The sequence below is a fragment of the Manacus candei genome, unplaced genomic scaffold (genome assembly GCF_025592945.1).
Source record: "Manacus candei isolate 608988 ecotype Guabito, Panama unplaced genomic scaffold, ASM2559294v1 h1tg000018l, whole genome shotgun sequence".
Lineage (NCBI taxonomy): Eukaryota > Metazoa > Chordata > Aves > Passeriformes > Pipridae > Manacus > Manacus candei.
In genome coordinates, this window is record NW_026138066.1 from 20323862 (window position 1) to 20346155 (window position 22294).

General features: G+C 39.7%; 1 protein-coding gene across 2 annotated transcripts; it reads right to left on the reverse strand.

Moving 5' to 3' along the window:
- Positions 1–492: 492 nt before the first annotated feature.
- On the reverse strand, positions 493–21240 carry LOC127469745 (solute carrier organic anion transporter family member 1B3-like). 2 transcript variants are annotated; one of them, XM_051784463.1, is made up of 16 exons: positions 21097–21240; positions 18502–18613; positions 17456–17610; positions 15064–15205; positions 14844–14976; positions 12872–12987; positions 11911–12057; positions 11706–11804; positions 9960–10205; positions 8905–9069; positions 8279–8474; positions 6704–6866; positions 5813–5997; positions 4604–4668; positions 2659–2776; positions 493–1761 (listed from the first exon to the last, which is right to left on the reverse strand). In XM_051784463.1, the coding sequence occupies exons 3-16, from the start codon at positions 17585–17587 to the stop codon at positions 1548–1550; spliced, it is 2121 nt and encodes a 706-aa protein (XP_051640423.1). In that variant the 5' UTR covers positions 17588–17610; positions 18502–18613; positions 21097–21240; the 3' UTR covers positions 493–1547. The 2 variants fall into 2 exon arrangements, with proteins under 2 accessions (XP_051640423.1, XP_051640422.1); XM_051784462.1 differs by having other exon boundaries at positions 17456–17616.
- Between the last annotated feature and the right edge of the window lie 1054 nt (positions 21241–22294).

Below are 22294 nucleotides of genomic sequence, written 5' to 3' on the forward strand. Positions count from 1 at the left end.
TCAGGGATGGCGATTCCACCACCTCCCTTGGGAGCCCATTTCAGTGCCTGACCACTCTTTCCATGAAGAAATTCTTCCTAATGTCCAATCTGAAGCTCTTCTGGCACAGCTTGAGGCTATTTCCTCTTGTTCTGTCACTTGTTGCCTGGGAGAAGAGGCCGATCCCCACCTTGCTACAACCTCCTTTTAGGTAGTTGAAGAAAACTATTAATAGTCTCCCCTGAGCCTCCTTTTCTCCAGGCTAAAGAAAAATAAAGAACTTCTCTAGTTTTGCTACATGGAGAATCTCTGCCTTGGAAAAACATCCCATTCTTCTCCCTTCAGCTGCTGCAATCACTGCTAAGTGACTGTCATGACAGACAACACTTATTTCAGAACAATTCAGTGTTTTCCTCAATGTACTTTTTCTTATCTAGCATGTCTATTAACCACATCCCACTGAGCCCTGAGCATCCATTTTAGAGTATTAACCACCCAATTCAATCCCTGTCGTGAAATGGTACACATATACACATCTTTTTATTTAAAGTAATAACAGGTTGTCAAGCTCCAAGTGACATGATGAATGCAAGCCAACAAATACACAAAATCAGCTTTGAATACACGAGGTAAAGGCTCGTGCTGAGGAAAATTTCAAGGTGTATGGAACCACATATGGGTGTTTTGCCTGCCTGATGATTAATTTCTCCCAGAATAACCGAGACTGAACACGACAGACGTATCGATAGTCGCAATAATCACTGTCGTTTGAGTTCCCTCTGCCGGACACTGCCTGGCATAGCAGTGCAACCACGAGTGCGTGGATGTGCTTTCCTTGGAAAAAAAAAACAGCGCCGCGAAATTCAGAGTATTTCTTACGTTTCGTGAAATTTAGGTAAAAAAAAAATAGCTCTTAATAAAATTCTACGACTCTGAGATTTTTTAAAAAAATTATTTCCTTTATGACAACCTATTTGCAGTTTTAAGTAGGCATAGCATTTTCAGCTGAGCTAAGACAAAATGCTTCTTGGAAAAATAGTGCTTTTGCCAATCTGGCAATGGGAAAGGATTGCAATGACTCCTTTAGATGAGCTGGAAACGTTTTGCTTGAATGCTTTGGTTTTACTGTGAATTCTGATTGAATTCAATGGAATCAGAAAGCTGCTCTTGGTCTTGAGCTTGTCATTCCTGTGTCAGTCCACTGCACGGATCTGCATGCAGGATCAGCATCACCTCTTGTGGGCCTTGGCATATGGATGTTTTGGCAGCAGTCCTCTTTGATCCCACTAAAAATACCTGACTGGCTCTATCAGAATTACTAAGGGAGGTTTTTCTTTATCTGTTGAGAACTTGGTTCAGTTTGTGTAACTTTGTCTGTCACTGGTAGCCGGGTACACGTAAGGCACTTCCACGCTTGTTTGTTAGTTTTATTGCTCTTGATCACAGGTTTGCTATTACTTATACTTTCTGAACAGTGTTATTATTTATTATTTAGTTACTCATAACATTGCAAAGGTTGTTTCTAAAAGAAGCTGACCTGATTATGCGTCACTGGTCTAAATTTCTTTCTAAATAGAAGATTCATTCTCCCCATCAGGAGAACCTGGCAAACATTGCTTGATCTTGCAATTTTCTTCTTTATTCATAGAAGCATCTTCTTGTCCATTCTCTATAGGCTTGGAGTTCTTATTTTGAAAGTGCTTCTTTATCAGTATATAAAATATGATTGCAATGAAGAAGGAAGGACCTCTTAACACTGCTGCTAAACCAAGGAAGACATACCTGTGGGACAGAGCACAGAAGACAGTGCAAGGCATTGAACTTTTCAAAGACACTAAAATAAATCAATTTCATGGCTTTTAAGGATCACATCAAAACATCAATATCAAAATATCTTAGGGAAAAACGTTGAAACTCATTATTAGTGAGTGGTACCACAAACTGGACATTTTTACTTCCAAAAACTTCTCTTAAAGAATTGATATTATTCTTTTTGCTTGTGAAGATAGTTGCAAATCTGAACTTTCATCATCTTCCCTTTGTTTTGGAAGACTTTTGAATCACTTTAAGGCTTTAGGCCTTTTAGGGTAGAAATATATTGAGCTATAAATAAAAATAAAAAACACTTTAGAAATGGCCAAGGTTTGAGTGAAACTAAAAAAAAAAAAATCTGTGCAATATTCCTCCTGAAGTCTGATAGTGTTTAAGTTTAATCAACACCTACAGTTACTCAGTACAATATTTTTTCATCAACTTTTTTCTCAAATGTGGCTGATGCACAAAATTAAAGTTCTTGCCAGTATGAGCAAAGTATCTGGAAAAAAAGTAAAATTGGGTAATTTTCCTCTTGACGGTAAATCCTAAAGTCTCAGGTCTTTTTAATTGGCTCAAAGGGTATTAAAAATACAAAATTAATTCAGACACCTCCGTCATGGCTATTAAATCTCTTTTGCAGAACATAAGCACTGACTAAAAACTGAGAGCTTAACATCTGATCTTGAGATTTTTCAACTTTAGGAACTCTGAGTCCAGTCAGTCTGACTGAAATTTGAGTCCAGAGTCAGTATTTGACCATAATTTTTTATCAATGGTCTCACACACTACAGTGTAAAAGAATAAAACACGTTTTTTCTGTAGGGAGGAAATGCTTGAGGGTTTTTGTGCCCTGATTTGCCTTACCTGTTAGCAATGGAGTCATAGAGCCTGCAAGCCCCTCTCTGCCCACAGCTTGTGCTTCCCCACTTCAAGCACGTCCTGTCGATCACTGCGCCAAAGTAAACTGGTGCTGGAACCCCGGCTGCGAGGAGACAAGCCAAAGCATCATGAGATTTCACAGGAAAGGACATCTTTTTAGAAATCAGCTCTATATTTTTTATTAGTGGTGACTTACACGCTGCAATGGGTGGGTCGGATTGTGTGGAGCTTTTCTTTCCCTTTATCAGAATATCTGTAAACTGGGACAATGTCTCCGTACCTTGAGGAAAATCAGTCCCTGTGCAATGTGGACTGATGGTTTTTGGCCAGGCTTGCAGTCATGCACGATGGTTTCTCATGCATGGCTCTGAGACCCAACACTGGCTTCCTGTGCAGCATAAGATCCTACAAGGAAGAGCTGTTGTGCCTTTGGAGCACTGAACTGATGCATAATTCCCTCTTCTATGCAGGTCCTAAATTACACACACTGGTTGATAGTTCCTTCTGCTTGAATTGGGGAAAAGTGACTGAAATTCTTGTGTGGTCAGATATTAGCTTTTGCTTTACTGCAAAACATGACAGACATGGGACAAAATCCCAGCCTTTCTGAAGTAAAGGTGAGTATTAACCTCAGAGATATCCAGGTTTCCACGTATAAAGGACCATGTGTTACATTAGTTTTGTTCCTACAGGAGCATTCTTACATAGGAAATAATTTATAGTGTGAAAGCAGGTACAGTCTCAACCTGTTCTCTCAGGGCTCTTGTGAGAGTGAGCTCAGTAATCTGTCTTAAAGGCAGATTATTATTACAATCCTCTGTGCTGTAGTCAGGGTACAATGAAAAAAATGCTAATTTTGGAGGTTCCTTAGTGAAAGAAGATGGGAGCACATCATATTTCATCTTTGAGTCACTGAAGAGAAACACCAGCTTTTTTGAATCAGTGACAGTGGCTCTCCCCCTGCCTGCAGTGGAAGGAGCAGGCTGGCTCAATGTGCTGAAGCAGAAGCCTGTAGAAAGGGGGCAGTCATCATACATGATGCTTCTTTTAATTTTCCTGTGTACGAAATTGCTCTGAGAATTCCACTGATATTGCTTACCTGGGAGCTGGGGAAGAAATTCTGCACCTCCAAATTGTGATGATAAAAGCAGAAGAGGACAAAATACAGAAACACCTTCCTAACTCAAAATGTCCCATCACAATCCTGACTAGACACCACAGCCATAACCAACTCTGATTGTAGACATTTGTAACTGGCTGTTGATTTTTTTAATTTCATAGCAAACTCTCCTGGCTTGTGTCTTCACACAAGTTTGTCTACATTTCTGAAATGCAGGTACTCATATTCCACTGATAAAGAGAACTAAAGGAAATAAAAATATGTTTTCTTGTATGCCTAGGCATCTTAATCAACCACCTCATTAGCTTCAAATAAAAAAGGGGGAAAAAGTGCTTTGCAGGAAGCTTTAAAGCGAATTGAAATCTAAGTTGTCATCTATCAGGAAAGTGAAAATTCAACATGGAGGAAACACTGTGATATGAGCAGAGTTGTATTAGTGTTGAATTAAGTCCTACTGGAGCACTCTTTTTGATTTTACCTGCAGCATTGTGTCTCAGTGAGCCACTGACTGAGACAGAACTTTGAAACCTTACAGTGCTGTTTGGAAATGCAACCTAATACTTCAATTTTGCTTAAAAACTCTTGGAACACCAGGCTTCCAAACTGCATTTAGCTAACACTAATTGTGTTGGCTGGTTTACCAGCAGACTCTGGACTGAATATTGGACCTTCAGGAAGAAACAGGATAGTCAGGAACAGCCCAGGATCTAAGAGTTGTTTCAAGGACACATCTGGTTTGCAAATGGTGGTTACATTGGTGTAATTTAAAGCCATGTGAACCAACATCTCAGTCAGAATGATTTCTCTTACCTAACGTTCTCATAACGAGCGTGTATAGACCAACTGCAAGAGCTTTGAACTGTGGCTGAACACATCTGAAAGAAAGAGGGATAAGTATGAAGTGTTGGCCTATGAAGTGCTTAGACATGTCAATTAAACTGCTGTTAATTACCCTGAATTTAACACTCCTATTGACAGAAAGCCAGGATTTGGAAGAAGGGTCCTTCCTACACCTTCTGAAAACATGTTAAGTGTTATGAAAAACCTACCAATTTCCCACTCCCATACCTCCTGGGAAATCCATTCATTAGGCATAATTAAAGAAGTGAAATTTTAAATAATCACAGTCTATCTTGGTCTTAAGCTTTCCAACTGCTTTATCTCCCAGACAATACATTTCACTCATTTGATGGGAAATTTTTATTGCTCTAAGACAAAAGAGTTGCAAGTATTAGGATTATGCAGCATCTTTGCGTGCTTGAATCATATCCCTCTGTACAATGACATATCTTGGACTGCATAAAGTCACCTGGCAAAATGCCCCTCTGTTCCATGGGGAACCACACTCCAAGCATCAGATATGGGACTGATTTTGCATCCATTATATATCCAGATTTTGCCATGTCCTTACACATCAAGAAATCCTGACAAATGCATGGCATTTTCAAAATCCATATAGTAAGAAAATCCAAGCAGAGAAAAAGGACATGTTCTGGAAAACCTGAGTCTAGAATTGTAGAATGGTTTGGGTTGGAAGGGACCCTAAACATCATTTTGCTCCAACACCCCCTGCAATGGGAAAGGACACCTTCCACTAGACCAGGTTGCTCAGAGCCACATCCAACCTGACCTTGAACACTTCCACAGCTTCTCTGGGCAACCTGTTCCAGTGCCTCACCATTCTCATAGTAATGAATTTCTTCTGTAAATCTAACCTAAACCTCCCTTCTTTCAGTTTGAACCCATTACTCCTTCTCCTGCCACTACAGTTCCTGACGACCAAAACAGAAACTGTTCTGAAGGAGCTGGAGGCAACACACTGGAACTGACTTGCAGGCAGCAGCAAAGTAAGGTTTGGTGCTAGCAGCTGCCAACAAATGGGAAATGACAAAACTCATTAGAGTAAGCATGTTATACTGCAAGAAACCCTTTTCTTTCCCAAGGGAAAGGAACATAAACATGATTTTGAAAGCCTCGTTGGAAAGCCTGCACCTTTGGTACCCAGTTAGTTGTACTTACCTAAACACAAGCATGTATGCTGGAGTGCCTCCCAATGCGTAACAAAAGCCACCTATGACTTGTATTACTGTATAATAAATAAAATTCATTGAACAAGCTTCACTTTTTGGACACTGCCCCAAGGTGGCAGTGTTGTTTCCTGTCCATGAGCTGCTGATTTCAAGACATCTGCAGTTGTGGAAGACCTGGAAGACACAAAGCAGGTTTGGTAGGACACTGCTCATGCAATGGGGATTCTGTTGGAGAGAAAACTGAGTACAAGATACAGCTCCAGACCATGTATCTTCTGGAGTGATCACCTGGCATTAGAAAACATGGGAGTGGCATAATCCAGTGAAGGTTTACATCCATGAACTGGAGCTTCTCTGAGACTCTGGACATTATCCCCAGCACTCTGTGCCAAGAAGAAATCAGTCACCCAGAAAAATAAGCAGTATCCTGACATGCCAGAGTCTCACATGAAGGAAACGAGCTGCCTTACCTCAAATAATTTTTCATACTTAAACGTTACTGATCAGCATCAGGGAAGACCCTATCTTAGTGTACTTCAACTGTTGGTTAAAACCTCAGGGCAGCCTAAATGAGATTTATGAAAGGCAAACCATGGACAAGCTTCAGGTAACATAGAACCAATTTGATTTTTCTGTTTCCCCCTCTTGTGGTCAGCCTGCAAAAGGTGAAAGTAAACATCTACAACAAAGAGCTAGGACTTTCTGCTTAATGCACGGAAAAATCTCTCACTCCTGTGCTGCTTGTAGCCAGAAATCATAAATACTTTACTGACTGGTCCCCAGCAACATTTGTTTTCCTTAAATGCTTAAATACTATTAAATACCTGTTACATGGAAAATAAGCTGGTAGAAAACCTCAGAAACTGATGCAGGGTCTTACCGTGTTCTTTCCATGTCCCACCGAGGACTCGCACCCAGCCAGACACGCCGAAACGTACGTGATTCCATTGGCTCCACACACGGGATCCCACACGTTGGAGTCACATTTGCAGTGAGAGTTGCAGTCAGAAAACACGGCATTTTCGTCAAACGGAATGGGTGCACTTGGAAGTTAAGTTCAGACAAGTGTAAGAAATTTTTATTTCAGTGTAATCCCTTCCATGTGGCAATATTGCTGTCCTGAAACCCAGCTCATATACCCAGGATATAAGTTTTCACAGCTGAGTCTCTACAGTATTGATCTGCTTGAGATTCCGTCCTACTTGCACTGATATTAAAGTGATTACTAAATTATAAAGAATTTTAAAACAAATAAAACATTGCTACTGGTTTTACTGGCAGGTGTAGGCAGGAAAGAAAAAGGAGTGAGAGGTCAATTAGACCCCCCCAATGGAAATTAGATCCAAGAACAGTTATCACAGTCTTATCAAATATATCTTTAGCTGTTGGTAAAAATTCACCAGTGATAGAAATTAGATTTCCTGGTCTCCATAATTAGAAAATGCTCCCCCCTAAAGTCGAGCCTAACTCTTCCTAGAGAATGCTGAGAATGCTGTATTTTCTTTTAATTTCAGACATCCTTTGGGGATTGAGGTCTGTGAAAAAGAGGGATGTCTTTCCTCATCTTCTTCTTTCTGGGTTAATTAAGCTTATGTGTGTGCCTTTCCTTTCATCTCAGTGCTTACTAAGCATATTCCCTGGTCCACCAGTTACATTTTTAGTGAAAACATTGCAGAGCACATGTCAAGCCATGAGTAGGCCTCCGGTTCCCAAAAATATAAACATCTTGCCTGTCCAGTTCCACGTTTTCAGCTCTGAACCAGCATGGTTTGATAAATGAACTGCAGTGCCAAACTACTGAACTGCAGGTAAGTCTTCAGTGAGATGCAGACAGGATAACAGTAGCCATGAGGTACTCTAGACATGACCAGTACAACCCATATCCTCATGTGTTTCTGGGTGCCCCTGGACAGGCAGATCCTAGCACACATTCCCTATTCTGGTGTCTTTACTCCAAGAAAAAATAGAAGTCTGTAACTTTCAAATCCACACTATCCTGAGAGGAGAGAGGATCTTCAGTAGGCATTAAAGCTTTATTAATTTTACAGCAGGTTGAGAGTCTAGCATGTTGTAGTTTTTCCTTCTCTCTGCAGGATATGCTATCCATGCCCTCTGTTACATATGCTTCATCTTTTTACTGAATAGACTTTGGTAGAAAACTGCTTCTGGTACAGAGATAGCACTGTGTGAAACAGCAATATCACCCCACACACAGTCTAACAACCTACACTGGGAATGATGCAATTCCTAGCTAGTCTTTGACCAGTGTTGGGCTTTGGCAGGGTGATGCTCTGCTGACCAACAAATCTGTCCCAATGACATGTGGCAGTGTTACCTTTCTCTAAAGCATTGCAAAGGCATGTTGCTCCTTCAGGCTTGATGTTATGGTACTTTTTTTTTTTTTTAACTATTGCTGCCATGCAGAAAAAGCCACTCTTCTTCATTTTGTACTCACCCTTCATAGGACACTGTCATTCCTGCCACCGCATAGTTCTCACAGCCAACAAAAAAGTGCAAAAAACTGATGGCATAGGACAAAAATGACATGATAAATGAAAACTTGGTTGCTGCAACGATGCCCATTTTGTACTTTTTCATTATAACCCCCCCTAGGAAAATTCCAATACCAACAGGAGGCAAGGATGTTACTCCTGAAAGAGATAATAGAAGGGGAATGTTAAAATTAAAGAACTACAATGGGTTTAAAAGCCAAAGCCAGTCCTCAGATTGATGTCCCTGGAAACTTTATGGTCTATTATGATGACTGTAGGTGGTTTTGTGTTCAGTCTAATCCCCGGGTTGCATATACTGTTTTTGAAGTGCCTAGCCCTCAAAACCCACTTCCATTGCAAGGCATTTGTCAGATGCTTCAGCAATTAAGACTCTCACACCACAGTCATTGCATATTTGGAATGCCCCTGCTATAACGTAAATATAATATGATATGATATAATATAAAATAAAAATTTCTTGTAGTCCCATAGGCACAAAACCATTGACATCAACATGTTTTGCAAGGAATTCAGTCCTAGATAAAGCACTGTTTATATCACAAAGCAGTCCTTACATGGTGTAACTCACCTATTAGAAAGTTAGATTTGGATGTAGATTGTCCATACTGCTGTTCCATGTACTTTGGTTTGTAAGTTATGAAACCAACAAAACTACTGAACTGTAACAGTGAGCAACACAAAAGTGTAAAGTACATTCGATTACTCAATACTTTTTTCAGGGAGGTACAGAAATCTGAAAGAAAGGGACATATGAGTTGGCTTTGAAAGATGCATGGCATAAGTACTGGTGAGTAACCTACAAATCTTAGGGCAAAATCCTGCTCTCAGCTGTCCAAGTGCAGGTTGTACTGATCTTCATCTGCATGAAAGTATGTGAAAGCAAAATCAGGTTCTTGAAGAACACCAAAGGTGTTCTTCTCTTCATACAGGAAGAGACTCCTAGAAGAAGACAGAAGTGTGGGTTAAGGCCTGGATGCTCTGTTGAATTCTGCACATGAAGACTAAAGGGCTCCACACAGCAAAGACTTCATTCAGCTCACAATATTCACAATGAATATTATCACAGGTTCAAGTGCAAGTGAGATCTGCCTTTGTGGAGATGCCCAGTGTCTCCTACTGGGACCTAAATGGCAGGAGAATTTGACTAATGAAGCAAAACCACCTCTTTCCATCACCTTTCCACCCCTTTCTTGACCTAAGGACTGCACAACCAGGGCTGTTATTCAAGCCTGATTGTATTTTCATCAGGTAACAACTATGTGCTTCAGAGTCTCCAGGAGCTGCATCAGATGAATAATTTGCCTTTCCATACTGCAAAAGGAGCCTTCTAGTATTTTCTTTAGGTCCTGGTACAGAAACACTTCAAATTTCTTCTAGCACAAAATTTTAGAGGTAGATGCCACTCAGGTGATGATTTATTGCAGGTGATACAGGCAGAAGCTCAGAGTCTTGAGCAAGATCTTTCACTTCTAATAATTTTTAGAGGACCTCTCCTTTTCTGGGAATACCTGACTGGTTTAGACAGAAGTGCAGGGGAGGCAAAATGCTTTGCAGAACTACTACATTTTCCCTGTATGTTGTACCTAATGCTTTTCACATTTTTACAGCATGGGAAACACTTGCCTTTCAGTATTACTGACCCCTTCCTTGGCTTGGGGTTTTCAGGATTAAGTTTCTTCCTTTTGGCACCCTTGTTTTCCAAGAGACCCCATGAAGTTCTGCCATTATTGGCTTCCTCTGGCTTTTTCAGACTCTTTGGCAGGAAGCAAAATGGAATAGCAGACAGGAGATTGGTTGTTCCAGCTATTAAAAAGCCAAGCCACCACGCACCCACCCAGCGGGAGTCCTGGGGGGTGATAGTGATGCTTCCTAGAATTGAGGGAAACAGGCACAAGTTACCCAAATGAAGAAGCTGAACCTTCCCACCCTTTGTCTGCTACAACAGCTACATTTTAGTGTCTGACTTCCAGTGGTAACGATACTCATCTAATGAGGGACCATCCATGCATTGAAGGCATCAGGAATCATACCCTGAATGGTGTTATAGAACCATAAAACCATAGAGTGGTTTGGGTCGGGAAGGACCTTAAAGACCACTTAGTTCCAACCCTCCAGGTGGAAGGGACACCTTTCATTAGATCAGGTTGCTCAGAGCTCCATCCAACCTGGCCTTGAACACTTCCAGGGAAGAGGCATCCGCGATTTCTCTGGGTCACATGTTCCAGTGCCTCACCACCCTCACAGTAAAGAATTTCTTCCTAACATCTGATCTAAACGTGCACCCTGTCAGTTTGAATCCATTCCCCCTTGTCCTGTCACTACGGTGTTGTTTCATCTGCCTTCCGTCACCTTACACTGACTGTTGTTTTGTGGCAGATATGGCAACACCGAGGCCCTTGCCCAACACAGGGGAACACCAAAAGGGGTGGCAGACAAGCCTCAAGCATCTGGTGCTTTCAGGGCTGATACATTTCACCTGAGACCATCCTCTGCTCACCTGAATTGTGGAAGCTGCTGCTAAGCGTAGGGGAATTCTCTGTGGTATCAGTGAGATCAGCCATGGCTTTAAACGTTGTATGGCAAGGAAGATGAGAGTAGCAGGTTGTGTTCATATGATTGTTACATTCTGGAATGTTTTGTGTGGGACTAAGACTATAAGGCTTCACACTGCATTACCAGAATTGGCTCATTGTCCTTGTGCAAGTTAAATCAAACATTGGCTTAATGAAGGGCAAAGACAAAACAGTTAATCTATCAAACTACAGGATCCTTAAGATCTGAAAATATCTTAATACTAGGCCTACTAGAAAAACAAGATCAGTGAAAAGGAACGGCATCAAGGACCACAGCCACCACTTACAGGCATTGCTCTGCCCCCTCTGGCATTTTGCAAATGTTTTCATTTCATCTGAATAAGCAAGGGCTGGCAAAACGTGTACAATGTACTGCAAACATTACATGGAATGTAAATAATGTAAAATGTTCAGTTGAAAGAGTGGATAATTTCTCAAAACTAAAACTGCTATACTAGCAGAACCCTTTTCTTGAGATCTCGGTTTAGTAAAACATCTTGGGTTTGTGGGAGTTCTTGGTACTAATTCTTAAACATGTATTGTAATCCTTTAATCCTAAAAATCAATTCTAAAATATACTACCTGTCTAATTCTGCCTTTATCCTTAAGGCTTTCAGTAATTTAATATAATTGTAATAAAGAATATAATAAAATTCACGAAATAAATATAAAGTAAATATAAATTATAGAAATATAATTAATATAATATAAACTTAGGCAACTGCTTAGAAGAATGTGTTATGAGCAAGTATTAGCCTACTTTCACTTTTCCTTTGTTTTGCTTTGTTTTGCTTACCTGGATCAACAAATCCAATATCCACATACAGTTTTGCACACAAAGATCCCAACAGGAAACCAAACATCGGGCCAAGCATGGCTATTGTGTGCAAACAGGCTGAAAATACAAAGAAGCAGATGCTTCATTTAGTGGCTGAACTTTTCCCTCTGCATGGGGTGATATTACACTGTGAATTTCTCAGTTTACTTCATGTTGAGATTACCTACATACACAGGAACATTCTCTTCTTTAGCAAAATCATCAAGATAAGAGATGCCCAGTGGTGTTACTGGTGTCTCACCAATTCCACGTAACATGTTTCCTAGTAAGATATATATCCACATATTGGATGATGGTTCCTTCTCACAGCCTGCAGATGAGAGTTTGCACCTTTGTAATAAAATAGTTGAATGGGAAACAGTGACAAATCACAGGAAATTCAGCACATGAATTATTATTTAAGGTATTAACACCATTTTCCTCATGGAAGATTAATGAAAGGCTGTCAATCTTATCAGAACTTTCAATAAAGTTTTAACAGCACTTTCCTCCATCTCCATTGTATTTGGTTTCTAAAAATAAGCATCACCCATCAGAAAAAAACCACTCATTTAAAAAAATGGCACATTTATATTGTCATAAATATATTCCTTGGTATATAAAACATATCTTTAATGTGAGAAGTTTGAGATAATTTCTGGGTCACAGCTTGGTTCTTTCTCTACCTGTGTCCCATGCAAAGCAACAAATAAAACAACTGTATTCCATATTGTAAGGAAGATAACAAGAATCTGCATTTATTTCCAGTAAACTCAGTGTAGTTTCATGTCCTGTCACACTATCTCTTCCACCTCTTCAGCTCCAGGTCCTGCGTAACTGAACCCATTCAAACAGAGTCTCAGCTTCCCTTTTAGTGTTAGGTGATTTATTGTAATTTGGAAGTGTGAACATGGAAAACTGGGGATCTGTATCCTTATAATTTGTGTTTGCTGGATGCTTCTTCTCCAAATGAGATGCACCAAGTGCATTTAGATGTTGGCGATGTTGCCAGACAGGTGGAGACAGGTAGAGAGAAGTTCTTCTTAACAGAGAAGGAATCTGAGCATCTTGCATGGGGAAATAACCTATTCCACTTGCAACCAAGGACAAAACCAGCTCCTGTGTTTGTACTTACAGTTCCTTACCTGAACGTGAGGCTTCCAACGTGGTGTCATTCACATCTTGATGTAGGGAACAGGGATTTATGCTAGAATTTGAGTTGGCTGAAGAAGCTCTATGTGATGCTGCCTCATACTTATAACTGAAAACACACAACAGTAGGTTTAGAAGCAGAGCTCAGTAGGGAAAAGCAGTGCAGTAGGGCAGGAAGCTCTGCTGCTGTTTTCCTGAAGAGAGAGGTACCATTGAATAAATATCAATTAACAGTGCTTCTGAAGGAGCAAATAAAAAGATTATTTAAGCACAGTTTGGAAAACTGAAACACTAAAATGAAAAAAAAACCAATAAAATTCTGTCTGAAAGAAACAATATTTTAAGCTGGAAAATTTGAAAGGGCTTGTGAAAGTAACTCAATATTTAATTTTTGGTGTCAAAATTTAGGGTCAGGTCCAAGTGAGCTCCCTATGCTGATCCAAGGAGAAAGAGAGGAATCTTTTGAGTGTGAGTGTAGGTCCCTCTTTGCATCTTTGATATGTATTTTGATCTGTTCAGCTGCTTTAACATGACCCCTTTCCCAGATACGAGCACTGCTGAGGTGCAAAGTACAATTAGCTTTAGGAGAACAACATGGTAAAAGCACACATTCTGCTTCTAGGAACTGGGCCGACTCTGTTAGACCAGGCAGGTTTATTTTTCAGGTTGAAACAAAGAGCAGTCATCAGGAGAGACAGTGCAGAATAGTTTCCTTACAAGTGAGTTGCCCAGTGTACATGAGTGTGATACATAGTTTGTCTTAAGCAATGGAAAACTTATGAGAAGTCTGATGCTAGTGCAAGATCCACTAACATGAAAAAAAAAGCATTAATGGGTTTTCTCTTTACAGTAGTATGTCTAAAACTATTCTAATACTTTTAGGAGAAATATACCTTACTCTATATGCTGTCACTGTGTCCAAGCTATGGTTAGAAGCACTATCACATATAAGTAACAAGCCTGGAACATGGAAAATATTGACAAAAATTAGCTTAACCAGATATGGAAAATCAGTTTAACCAGCCATGTGCATTTGGAACAGGAAAAACCCCGGTACTTGTTCTACAAGCACTGGTCCATCTGCAGGTTTTGTGTGAAGCTGAGAGGCTGCTGTGTGAGGAGCAGCTGTTTGCCACAAAATGCACCATCTTTCACAATAAGGCTCTGGTTTGTTCCTTCAAGGAGGAGGATTTCTTTCAATGAGGATCTCTGTGTGTTGGTTTGTTCACTGAGTAAGCTCTGAATCCCTGATTTTACATGAGTTGCCTGTTACTGTAAATAAAGTCATACTGCAGGTTGAGATGTCCCTCAGTATGAAGTTACCTGCTCAGAGCTTGGAGATCCTATTCCAAACAGCACAAACTTATCTGGAAATCACGTGTGCATTCTGTATTTCTCATACATTTACTGTGCTTCATAATGGTTTGATTTTCCTGGCTACATAATCGTAACATCTCTGTTAGCAACCAATGATGACACATTCTTGGGCTTTCTGATTGTCCTGATAAGGTGTTCTTACTGTTTGCCAAAATTCATTAAAGCAATAACACCAGCATAGTAGCCAGCTTGAAGATTTTCAAAGAATAATGTATTTTGTTTGAAACTCGAATTTTCCTAAGATTTTCATAGTTGCTTCCCCCTGAGAAAAAATTTTCTAGCATAATTTCCTTCTTTACCTCTTTTCTGAACACATATGAGTGACAACTAAAGCACTGTGATTTTCCCAGTTTTTGAGAAGTTGAAGTTTTGCTTCAGAGGAGCCATATTTTTACAACCAGATGTAATGAACATTCATCATCACAGTAGGGATGTGTGTGTCAAGCATGGTTCATTGCACACTGAGGTGAGGTTCTTTAGGCCCTTGGATATCTAAGAATTAATATACACCAAGTTTCATTTAAAAACCAGAAAGCAGGATGCAATTCCAATCATAGGTTACTCAAATTAACCTTGATTAGTACTTACTATCCCATGAAGAAATGAGGCATTGCCGATAAAAAGCATCCCAAAGCCATAGTAATGCATCCCACAGCTATTACTTTGGGTCTATGAAGTTTGGCTCCAAAGTAGCTTACAAATGCAATCACCAGCAGGTTACCTGGGAGGCAATGAACCAAATTTAGTTCCAGATGCTGTGTCTCATGCTCCTCTGAGCAGTTTTCTGCATGTTACGGAAATCAATTACCTATCTCAAAGCTTCCATCGACAAAACCTGCGGTGGATGATGTCAGGTCAAACCTTCGCTCAATCTGAGTGATGGAGCTTTTCATGATCACACCAGACAACGCTTTACTGAAGTAGCTGAATGATAGAGCAGCCAGAAATGCCTGAGGAAAGATTAAGACACAAAATGGGAGGTAGAGGCAGGGAAACCAGTCACAGAGGGAATAAATGCATTTAAAACTATGTGGGACAATCACCACCATAACATAAGTTTGTTATTCAAATTGGAGTGGCAACGTTGTGGGTGAGTCTTCAAATACTCTAATGCTGCAGGGTGCCAGGGTGGCATCTCAGTACATTTTGCTCTATGCTCTGTTTTTCTCTGATGCAGAAGGGGTGCTAGGTGCTGCACTGAGAGCAGTTGCTTACTTTAGGGTTCAGGTTTGCAATAGCCATCTTAATTGCCAGAAAACCTGGTCTTCCCAGCTTCGCTGTCCAGAGATTTCTAAAGTGGAACTGAGGACCTTAAATTTGACAAAGAACTTACTGGGCACCACTCACCTTACTGGCATCTGTGGTTAAATTTATCACAAAGTTGAGTACCAAAGCTGGGCAGCCAAAATGGTGCCAAAGCTGTTGCAGAAACATAAAATTTGCCAGAGGTAAAATACCTGATCAGGATAGATTTACTGACACTAGTCCAAATCAAAGTTATTTGGGCTGCATGTAATTTATTTTAGGCCAGTTCATAACTGCTTCTAACTTAATCATATAGATAGCCATGGTATCAAAATAAAGGCTTTATGGAAGTTTTTATGTGGAAGGCGACATGTATGGACTGAGTTCATCTCTGTCTCAGGTGACATATTTTGAAATGTTGCCTGTATACCATATACCTCATAGGGAAAAGCTTAATACTCTTTGTAATTTTATAGTTGCTTCAACCAACACACGTTGTGGCTTTGGCAAATAAAGATTTATTTGCTAAAAAGTTAAACTAAGTTTGTTTAAATATTATCCAGCTATTTCCACATAGGCTAAAAAACAAACTGACTTATTGCTCGCTGGGCAAAAGTTCCAATACAACAGAAACTTGGGTAAGTAAACAAAGTAAATATGGATTTAGGCTTTGCAATATTATCTACCGTAAAAAACTAGGGCAATCCAGGAAACAAAAGCTTGAAAATAGACATATTTACTCTCTTTTCATCAGGAATGAAGAGAAAAATTTCCCAAATGTGGGCTTTGTCCTGACATGTTTTATATTTCCTGAGCTTGACTGGTAAAATTCTGAGAACCACCTTTTGTGCCTTATGCCAGCAGCACTCTCAGGGGGCTTTGGCTGGAATCACAAACTGCTGATAAGCACAAAAACACAAACAAAAATGACCTGAATATTTTGTGTCTGAAAATGCAATCCCCAGGTCAGCCATAAAACATTTGATAGGACGATGAGGGATAATAGCAGCTTATCTTTTATTCCTTCCACATTACAGTGTGTATTAAGCTCTAATTGCCATAGAGTTAGACTTATTGCCCACATATATGATGCAAAATTAGTCCTGTGAGTCTCCTAGAGAGGTCAAATTCTATTTCTGCAGGGGTATATCGATGGCAAATGTGAGTCAGCCAAAATAAGAAGTACGACAATCTTAGCCTGATACTTAAACCAAACTATTTTGGATGTTCGAGAAACTTGCAATAACATTTTTTTTCCCATTAATCTTTCATTTTACAGACCTCTTTATAGAGAGAAATGTGACCCTAATTGCAACTCCACTGAGTCTATGGAATTTACCTGGAGATGAAGCTGGCTCAAGATTTAGTCAAAACATAAACCCAAACACATCAGTGTCAGAAGAAATCTTGCCCTTGAGCTCGCTTTGCAGCTCAGCCAGAAGCAATAAATACTAAGGCCTTAACGTGGTACAGAATTTCTCATTAGTTTACTTGCTTTGATCAGTCCATTCTTCTCGTGCACTCCTGTGTGTTTGTGGGAATCACTGGACTGTTTGACCTACAGCACTGGATTAGATAAAAGTCCTGGAATACGATTCACCTCACACTACTTTGGCCCTACAAGAATGAGTGGTGACAGAAACCTCCAGGTAGGTGTATTGTAGGCACCTATTTCAGGCTGGTTCAAGTCTCCCACTGGAGTTTGCTGCCTCTCTCTAATGACCAAGAAGAGGAACCACCTATGAGTAACTTGTAAGTAAATGTGGCAGATCAGGAATTTTTATTTTCTTTAGGACAAAGATAAGATCTGACTACCCCCTGTACCTCTAGTATATATCCAGCTCCAGAAAAGATAGGGGGAAGAGGAATGGAGGAATTTGGCATACCACACCTTGAATAACATTTCTTAACATACAGCAATAGTAATTCATGGTAATATTGATAGGGCATCACACCTTCAATCCAGTGCAACAGGAAGTCTTCTTTTTGACTGGTGGATTTTTGTTTTCTTCATCATCTAAAGGCTGTTTGGGTTCTGCTTCCTGATTTGAGCCACTGACATTGCTGGATTTGGTTTCCACTGTCATGGTTGATTTCTTTACTGAGTGATCTGAACCTGGGAGAAAATGAAAATAAATACAAAAGCGCATATGCCAAAATAGAGTTGCTTAAGGACTTTTCTGATGAAGCAGCAATTACAGGAAAATGCTGAGATGTTGAAACTGAACCTTTCCATTGAAAACAATTTGGCTCTCTGACTTGAGTGTTTCAAAGTGTATATTTCTTTAAATTCTGAAATATCTTATTTTGACCTCTTTTCAAGAGAAATGGAAACCACCACCCCACCCCCTCCAGTCTTTTCATGCTAAAAAGACAATTTCCATAAAAGAGTAAGAGACAGTCTCTGTCCAAAGATAAACTACGAGGGTCACCAAAGCATCAGTGTTGAAGAAGGAGTCCTAGGGAAGCTCTAAACTTGTAGTCCACGTGGCTTAGGACTCCATCAATTTAGTAAGACCTCTGTAGCAACACACAACTGATTTCTCTACACTGACCTGTTGGAAACAACTCCTAGTGACAAAAGAATTTGTTAGTTTAGTTAATTGACCTCCTATGAGTAAGTCAGTTTTTTATTCTTGCAATAATATACAGGGTATCCCTAATGCCCTTCTGTTTGCAGAGTGCTGTCTGTATGCCCTGATGAATACAGTCATCTGCAGCTCAACAGTTCAGCAGAACTGCTCCACTTCCCCCAGGAACAGCACATCCTGTAGCCATAGGCAATGATATACCCCTTGATATAACAATTTTTTTATTGTTGAAAGCCTTTTGTTATTAAGTTGAATTTTGTTTTATTACAGTGAATAGTTCAATACTTCATTTTAAAATTTTTTTTGGTCTTTTTATCTTTTAAAAACCCAATTAAAAATAACACTTCAGGGAAAAGCTGTAAGTCTATATATCTGTTTGCAAAGTTTGTTTAAAGAATGAAAACACTTGCCCGTTTGTGCAACTCCAACTACAAACAGAATAGATTTCCGAAGGACGATCCAGATGCCACTGCAGAGCCCCTTGGAAAATAACAGCTCACTTGAAAGAAGCCATCTTCAGATCTGCAGGTGGGAATATTGCATTTTCTGTTAGAGCGTTGAAACTAATATCCCCAAATCAGAACTCAGAAATCATAACTCACATGATCTGCTTCACCTCTCACAATACTCCTCTCATTTGAGAAAAAGGTGAAGAAGACAGAGAGGGGAAACAAATAACATAAACAGAGGTTTTCTGTGCTTGAATGGAGCTGGAAAAGGTTGGATGAACTTTTCCAATGCTGGAAAAGGTCCATCTGCTTTCTCACTGCTAATATCTAATTCCCAAACTCTTCTGTGGCTATGCTCTAAATCTGGGTCAGCACATGTATCAGGACAAAAACCATATCTTTTCCTTCCCCTTGGCTATTCAGGTAGATAGGAAAAAGAAGTAGAAAAAGGATTTCTCCAAGTCTGCACAGCTACCAAGAGAAATACTATGAAATGAGATTCTTAGCGCTCAGGAAATGTTAGTACACAAATACTTTTGAGCATCTGGTCCTCTGAAATTCGTCTGTCCCTGTGTCATCTGAAAACATTATCTTCTCCTTGTTACTGTGATACACTGACAACCACCAAAAGATGCTGGAGGAGCCTATCATTGCAGGTCACAGGATTAAAGTGGCTTTTTTGAGAGTTTGAAGGTATAACTCGACTTAGCATCTCAGCATAAGGAGAGAAGGAGTGAAGACAGAGAGGAAAAGCAGATAGAAGAGAAAGACAGTCAGTTATCCATTTAACTGAAGAAGTTTAGATATGAGGAGCCTATCCCATAAAAAATGTTTCTGAGAGAGGCTGTGAAGAAACAGGAAGGGAGGACAGTAAGACTGAAAAGTGTGAGCATAAATATTAAAGAGCAGGTTGAGCAGTTAGATGCAAATAGTGAAAAGGGCATCCAGAGAGAGAGGTTAGGGTACTGGGCAAGATAAGAAATAAAAAAAAAGAGAAGAAAGTAAAATAAAATGCGTCTTCATGGGGCAAAAGCTTCTTGATGTACACAGGAAAGTGTGAAGCCAGCTAGGAAGTGGAAATTAGTTGTCTCAGCACTGTCAGTGCTCAGCTCCTCCAGCAATCCAGGGGAAGGCCTCTCAGACAAGACACAGGTGACCAGCTCGTGCCAGTAGTGAATGACACGTCTTATGAATGCTTTGCAAAGATGCTGTCGGATGTGGTGTTACTTTTGCTTGTGAGGGCTAGGACAGAGGGGAATGAAGCAAAAAGATGATGCAACTGTGCTGGAGAAATATTAGAGGAGGTTATGTGCAGTGATCAACAGTTGGAGCTGCTGGCAGCATCTCCTCCCATCCTCAGCTGACCTTGACCAACACAGATATCTGCTGGAGATGGAAGAGATCAGGGCTGGGGAAATTCCAGGTCACAGGAAAGTTAGAAAAAAAGATAAAAGATTGATTCACAACTGATGTCCACATACAGCTGCTGAGCTTGACAATTTCAGGTATTGATAAAGTTGCTATTTTAGATTTATTTCACTATCATTTTTTTCATGTTTAATAAACTGAGCATCTGCTGCAAAGCAAAAATATGAAGCTTTTTGCAACAAATGTGCCCTTTCATTAATATGATTCTCTAAAAATACCATTCTTTGCCTGCACAAGCCACTCTGCTGTAGTAGTGACCTGAGAGATTTGCATTTGCAGAAAGACAGGTTTAGTCAGTCAACCTGAACAAAAATTAGCCTAAATTTCTTCCTGGGAGAAGAAAACAATCCTCTCCCCAAAAACATCTTCAGTGCTTCAAGGTATATGACCTTATAGTGGCCATTGCCTAACTGTGAGCTTGTTAGGTAAATCTACTCCCTCGTAAATATATTAAAAAAAATAAATCAAACTTCATTTTATACTCTCGAATTATATGCAAATTATAATGAATAAGAGCAGCAATTAAAAAACCTTAGCATGAATAACAGGTATTTAGTTCACAAAGGTCAAGACAACAGTTCGCTACAGGTTTTTTAGATTACTACAAAAGAAAAATATAGTGATGTTTGAGGAATATTAAGAATCCAGCAAAGTCCTTGGGCTGCTTGTCTCCACCCTCAGGTTGTACCCTCAGGGACCATGCCACCACCCAGTAGAATAAAAAAGTCACAAATCAAGATCCACATTTCCTCCAATAATTTACGGAAATGTAATGATTTACACTAACTGTAGTGCTAATACAATTGTCTTACTGACAAAAATCCCGTTGATTTTTAAGTAGAATTATAGTAAGACCTTTTAAGTTAACCTGATATGAAAAATGATTATCACAGCCCTGTGCAGATCCCAATGTTGCTCTTATTGTTCAAGACATAATTACTGTTCAGAGACATACATGAAAATATGTGATGCCATCATTAAAGCATTGACACTTTCAACAGGAACACTAATGGTGTTACTGGTTACAGGAAATGCAATTAGTAGGACACAGGTAATGTTCATTAGCTGCAAACAATGGCAACATTTTATGGTTAAGAAAAACAAAAAGAATATTAAAGAGGTTCCTACCTAGGTTCTGTGTCCACAACAACAGCAGTTATACTACCACATAAATGCTCAAAAGTCAGAGTATTCTCTCCTTAAGCAAAGCTGTGCTGGTACTTCGTAGAAGAATCATTAACTTCCAACACAAACTAAATTAAACATTTTAATCTCGTCTCCTCCCATTCTGCCCTCTGTTTAAGGTCCCAAAATACATGTTTATCCATGTTTATCTATGGTCAAAATTTAATTAGGAAGAAAACCTGCAAGTGTGTTCTTTTTGTACATTTTTGTAAAACATCTTTTTTATTCCTGAGCTTGTCTAGATTATAATGGTTCATACTTTCCTGACATTTAAAAGTAGGGTGTCCCAACTTCAGAAATGTTTCTGGTTCCAAAGCCTTTTGGTATGAAGTTTTATTTTCATAGTCTATGGCTGAAGACCACTGAGCTCAGACCTGCTTGAGCCAGCCAAGGACTTGCAGGAGGAGAAAATATTATGCCTTGGAAGTATAGAACAAACTGGATATTCAAGAAACACTCATGCTTAGAAGAGTGTTTAGGTTTATAGTTTAGTGCTGTTAACAGCACAGGCACACCAAATGCCAAAGTATATTGGGGCTATGTGTACTTTGGAGCAACCCTTTACATACTTACAGCCCTAGTTCAAGGAACTGGTTAATGAGAAATATTTTATTTGATTGTACCCCCTTGTGTGTTCTGCCTGATTGTACCTAATTGTACTTAAAAGATAAGTCATTCTTAAAGCAGGTGAGCTGCATCTACTCTTTGCCTACAAAATGTTACACCAAAATGTGCCATTCCTGGTAGTTCATGCCCCCTTCTCTGCCACAGCTTTCACCACACCTATTCTTTTACTTGCTGTGAACAATTACAGCCTACTTAATTACGCTGGCCTTTGGAGAATCTTTCTGCACTCAGTACTGTTATTGGTTATACCTTGCACTGCTCATGGTGCTTCTGACTCTCAACCAGACAGTTCCCTTTAACTTCCTAGGGCAAGGGGCACCATCACCAACAAAATGGTAGTTACTTCAAAACTGTATGTCGGGACAATTCAGCTGCAAGTGTTAGTGAAATTTTAAAATGAGAATGCGGGAGGAGTCCAGACCACAAATCCAGCCTGTGAACTCAAAATGATCTTTTGTGAAAAGACCAGGCTCTGTCTTGAGAACAGTAAAGAGTTGCCTTCCCTTCCACTCCA